The sequence below is a fragment of the Papaver somniferum genome, chromosome 7, assembly GCF_003573695.1.
Source record: "Papaver somniferum cultivar HN1 chromosome 7, ASM357369v1, whole genome shotgun sequence".
NCBI lineage: Eukaryota > Viridiplantae > Streptophyta > Magnoliopsida > Ranunculales > Papaveraceae > Papaver > Papaver somniferum.
In genome coordinates, this window is record NC_039364.1 from 14,702,427 (window position 1) to 14,707,543 (window position 5,117).

At 35.7% G+C, this 5,117-nt stretch overlaps 1 protein-coding gene across 2 annotated transcripts; it reads left to right on the forward strand.

The window, feature by feature from the left end:
* Window positions 1-353: 353 nt before the first annotated feature.
* On the forward strand, window positions 354-3,395 carry LOC113300531 (alcohol-forming fatty acyl-CoA reductase-like). Of its 2 annotated transcripts, XM_026549739.1 has the most exons (11): window positions 354-482; window positions 679-804; window positions 890-993; window positions 1,085-1,284; window positions 1,374-1,474; window positions 1,555-1,735; window positions 1,841-2,005; window positions 2,120-2,201; window positions 2,317-2,616; window positions 2,710-2,837; window positions 3,090-3,395. In XM_026549739.1, exons 2-11 carry the CDS (start codon window positions 726-728, stop codon window positions 3,241-3,243), a joined length of 1,494 nt encoding a protein of 497 aa, XP_026405524.1. In that variant the 5' UTR covers window positions 354-482; window positions 679-725; the 3' UTR covers window positions 3,244-3,395. The 2 variants fall into 2 exon arrangements, with proteins under 2 accessions (XP_026405524.1, XP_026405522.1); XM_026549737.1 differs by lacking the exon at window positions 354-482 and having other exon boundaries at window positions 495-804.
* The last annotated feature ends 1,722 nt before the right edge of the window (window positions 3,396-5,117 follow it).

Genomic DNA, 5,117 nt, shown 5'->3' on the forward strand with positions numbered 1-5,117 from the left:
AAGTACAAAACTAAAGCCAAGGTAAGCAGAAAGCAAAGGACATATAACTACACATTTATAAAACTGTAGCACTGTATTGTGCCTGTGCCTTTTACCTGTTTTTTGCTTTTGTTTTTCTTTTGTTTTGCTTTTTTTCTCTGTACTAGTTCATTCCATTTTAAGTAAAAAAAAAACTACTCGGGAAAACAGCTAATAAAAGTTCTCGCTCCAAACTTCCACTTCCTCAAAGTCTACCTAAGATTAGTTGTTGAGCATTCACAATCACACAATACTGGGGTCATGTCACTGATTACAACATTTCTTTAGATCAGTTTGCTTTAAGTTGGTGGGAAGTCTTATCCCATGCTACCTTACTTTTCTTTAGGAGTGTTTCATATTTTGCGCCTTTCATTATTGGTTTTGTGTGGTGGTGATTGTTTGTTCTCTGGTGCTGTGGGGTTTTTCTCTTGGCTTTGCTCTGGCTTCTCCCTGTTCATTTTTTGGTCAGTCGTTGTTCTAGTCCCATATATCTTGTACTTGAACAGTTAAACTATACGTTTTTATAAAATTTAATATATCGATCAAAATCCCGTAGATATCACTAAGCTTAAGAGCTGTATATAGACTACCATGATTACGGTTCCCGCACATATCTTACATATTCCACTTTTTCTTTTTTTTTGTTTCCCGCGAGAGAAGAGACTTGGTTTCTTATACCGTCTCGCACTCGCTCTCTCTAGCTCTCAATGGAGTTTAATTCGGTTGTTGAATCTCTGGAGAACCAAAGCATTCTAGTTACTGGTGCAACTGGTTTTCTTGCTAAGCGTAAGAACCTCCTTTAATCAAGCATATTTAAGAGTTATTTCTTCTCGATGTGTGCAACAATATATTCCTAATTAATTTTATGCAGTTTTTGTGGAGAAATTGCTCAGGGTACAACCTAACGTGAAGCAACTTTTTCTTCTTGTAAGAGCTCCCAACTCTGCATCTGCTGCTCGGCGTTTCAATAACGAGGTATACTTATGGTTATATGCCATGCAATGTAAATTTATTAAATATGCGAACTAATTACAAATACTAATGATCCATCTGTACGTATATTAAGGCGTCAGGAGAGGTGTTCAAGGTTTTGAGAGCTAAACACGGTGTAAGATACACCACTTTTATCTCTGAGAAGGTGACACCAATCCCCGGCGATATATCTCTTGAAAACTTGGGGATCACTGGATCTAATTTGATTAATAAAATATGGAAAGAAGTTGATGTTGTTGCTAATTTTGCCGCAACTACAAAATTTGATGGAAGGTAATTTACCTAAGTGCAATATGTTTTGATTTTTAATATCAAACTGAAATCTTTTTGACTATTTAATTTGAGAAATATGTGATGAGAAGATATGATGATGCAATTCTTACTAATACTATGGGAGCTAAGCATGTTGTGGAGTTTTCCAAGAAGTGTGAAAAGCTGAAGTTGCTGCTCCACGTATCAACAGGTTAGTTTTGCTTTTCCATCATGAAGTCTGCAGGGGAATATTGAAAATACCATTAAAAACATTTTTTTCATGCATATCAGCATACGTGTCACGTGAGACGTCAGGATTGATATTAGAGAATCCTCTAAGAATGGGTGAAACACCGGACTTGGACATTGAATTAGAGATGAAGCTTGTTTCAGAAAGGCTGAATGAACTTAAAGCAAATCAAGTTTCCCAAGAAGAAGAAATGATCGCCATGAAGGAGTTTGGCCTTGAAAGGTTAGAAAATTTTGAAAGCTAGTGTTAATATTTATATTTAGCCGTCATACATACCGACACGATCATACTAGTGCTAATTTTGTTTTCCTGTCTTTTTGTAAACAGGGCAAGGTTATTTGGATGGCCAAATACATATGTGTTTACAAAAGCAATGGGAGAGATGATTATTGGTGAATCAAAAGGACATGATCATAAAGTTGTTGTACTAAGACCTGCCATGGTTACTAGTACTCTCAAAGAGCCGTTCCCTGGTTGGATCGAAGGCGTTAGGTTCTGACTCAAATTAACCCCGATAAATACTATTTAGACGTTTCTCCCCTAAACCAAACACGAATCTCATCAGTGACAGAGTATTTACTCCAGTTTTTCTCTTATTGATGACAGGACCATTGACAGTATCTTCCTTACTTTTGCTAAAGGGAAATGTAAATGCGTTCCAGCGGATCCTCAGACCGTCATGGATGTGGCAAGTTGATTAAGAATTCATATGGAACCCTAAATCATATTACTCAATTATATTAGACTCTTTTCACTTAGTTTGACGTCAAACACCACGTAATAAATATTAGTTAGCCTTGCAGATCCCTGGAGATTTGGTGGTGAATGCGGCAATAGTTGCAATGGTTGGTCATGCAAACAAGCCATCTGATGGTGATGATAGGCAGTTCATATACCATACTGGTTCGTCTGCAAAAGCACCATTGCATAGCACTAAGTTGATACATTATGCTTACCAATATTTCTCTAAGAATCCAATGATATCAGCACCTTCGAAGGGGGAAAGTTTTGGGAAACCTATCAAGATTGCTTACCCTATCATTTTCCCCACCATGGCGAGTTTCTTATTCTTCTTCTATGTCACTTGCGTATTTCCGGTCAAGGTTAGGCGAAAACTTATATTACCAATTTCATTATATCCCGATGATGAACCTTAGTACATCTCAGTATCAAACTTGCGCGCTTTTCTTTCGTAGGTCATGTTGCTGCTGAATACATTATTTGGCGATCATTTTCATGATATATGTAGCACTGCGGAACGGAAGATTAAACTCCTTTTACGAATGATTGAGCTTTATAAACCATACGCATTGTTTAAAGGAATGTAAGTAATTTTATGTGCATACATAAGGAATATGCAACGTTATAACTTTGTGATTCTTTATGTGTTGAGATGTTGCATCACTTGATATGATCCCATAGTGCTACTTGTGTTGAATGGGACGTGGAAAGTCGATGCAGAGGACATGAGTTCTCTTATTATTTGGCACTTTTCTTAATGTCGTTTTAGTTTTACATTGCCATCACCCCATTTGGGCCAAACTTAACTGATCATTGATATTGTTATACCTTTCAGCTTTGATGACTCGAATACGGATAAGCTAGGAATGGAGGTTAGACTGAATGAAGCTGAGGCAAATACATTTTACTTTGATCCCAAATGCATCAACTGGGACGATTACTTCATGAACATTCATATCCCAGGTCTTGTCAATTACGCATTTAAGTGATAATACGCGCGTTGGACAAAAATAAAAAAAAAGATAATGATCCGAGATAATAAAAAGGAGCCCCGTACATATGTACTTGCAATAAACTCCATCTGCCTGTCCAGGATGATTCATGATGTATTTGTTAAACGAGTTTTCATATTATTTTGTTAACAACTCTCTTATATTGCGAAACTTTTGACAAGCTCTTAAAGACTAAAACACTCTCTTTTTCTTTTCGGAAAATGGGTCATTTGTCCAAATATTTTTAAATCACAGTTCAAATGGACGAGTAAAAAATAATTTGGGTGAAATGGCCAAAAAAAATAGGAAGGATGAAACTGGATTCGTCCTAGCTTAAATTTAAAAAATAATAAGGATGAAACTGGATACATCCCTTGTAAATTAAAAATAAGAAAAAATATTTGAAAATGGGCACGATGAAACTGGTTACATCCTGCCTATTTTTATATTTTTGTCCATTTAAACAGTATCAAAATCTAACTGTCTATTTCTCCTAGGAATTGTTGTTTTTTGTCTTTTTAACCAATTTTGTGTTTTCTTTTTGGATGAAAGCCAAAAAAAAAACACATTGTAGTAGCCACACCAAAATAACTCACTAACAGTATGATCAGCAGTGTGAAAGCTTTTGTTTCCTGCTTTTCTGTCTAGTTTTATCTTTGCTTTTCTGTCTAGTTTTATCTTTGCTTACTTGTTAGAATCACTCTAATCATATTTATCATTACCAGCATGACTTAAATATAAGAAAAATGAAAATATAAACAAAATTACTACCATCTAAGCAAAATTAATACAATATATATCTCGTAATTTCTAGATCCTAATTAATATATTCATGCAGAATTAAGGACTTGGATGAGAAATAAATATTGTGTCCAAGAATTTTGGTTCTCAAAATTTGGAATGAAATTGATCTAGAAAAGATTGGTTCTTGTTTTAGAATGCTGAATCAGAGAGGGGTTTGTCCTCGAGGTGCGGTTAAGCATCAAACCTTTAGTAAATGAGATCCCTCTTCTATTTCATCGTGTCTTCTCTTATTCTTATGTGTTGTGTTCGTACGTAGGGGTGCACATGGACCCGATCAAACCACCTAAACCGTCCGACCCGACCTAAAAAAGACCGAACTAAACCGAATCCGCAGCATTCTACATCCCTGTACGGTAAATGTTGTCTAAACCCGAGCTATCTACGGTGCTACTCGGTTCTGTACAGCTACCGACGAACCTTACTCAAAACCGTCCGATCTAAAATATCAATGGCTAATACAATTTCTTATACCCACTTATAAACATTTCTCCTAGATATTCTCGTCTAACTCTACCACGAACCTTCTCCTTTATTCTTCCAATTTTCCTCTCGAGCAAAACCAGGGCTGCGGAAGAGGCGACTCCCACTATCTTCTCATCTTCAAATTTCTTCAATTTTCTTTATTAACTACAGCCCTCACCTACATATATCACCACCATCATCTCCAAATATTGCTGATTTTTGTTGATAATCAAATGGAGTCTACATGCAATGGAAAAGTTTGTTAATTAAGGTTTTTATAAGTAGGGTTTGTCTCGATTTGTTAATTGGTTCTCATTAGTTAAGGTACTGCTATTGATGGGATCTAATTTGATTTCGAATTTTTGATTGATGTTTCAATTGATTGAAGTAATCTTATTAATAGGGATTAGTTTTTTTTGGATTCTTTTGATTGTTTTTAATTACCGGAGGTACTGTTACAAGTGGGTTTTTGTTTGATTTCATTTTTCTCTGTTTGATTTTGTGTAATGTTAATCTCTTACGGGTGGGTTTTGATTTAATCTTTGGAAGAAGGTGTTGGTTTTACTCTGTATACATATGAGAATATGCAATGATCGGCAAACCAA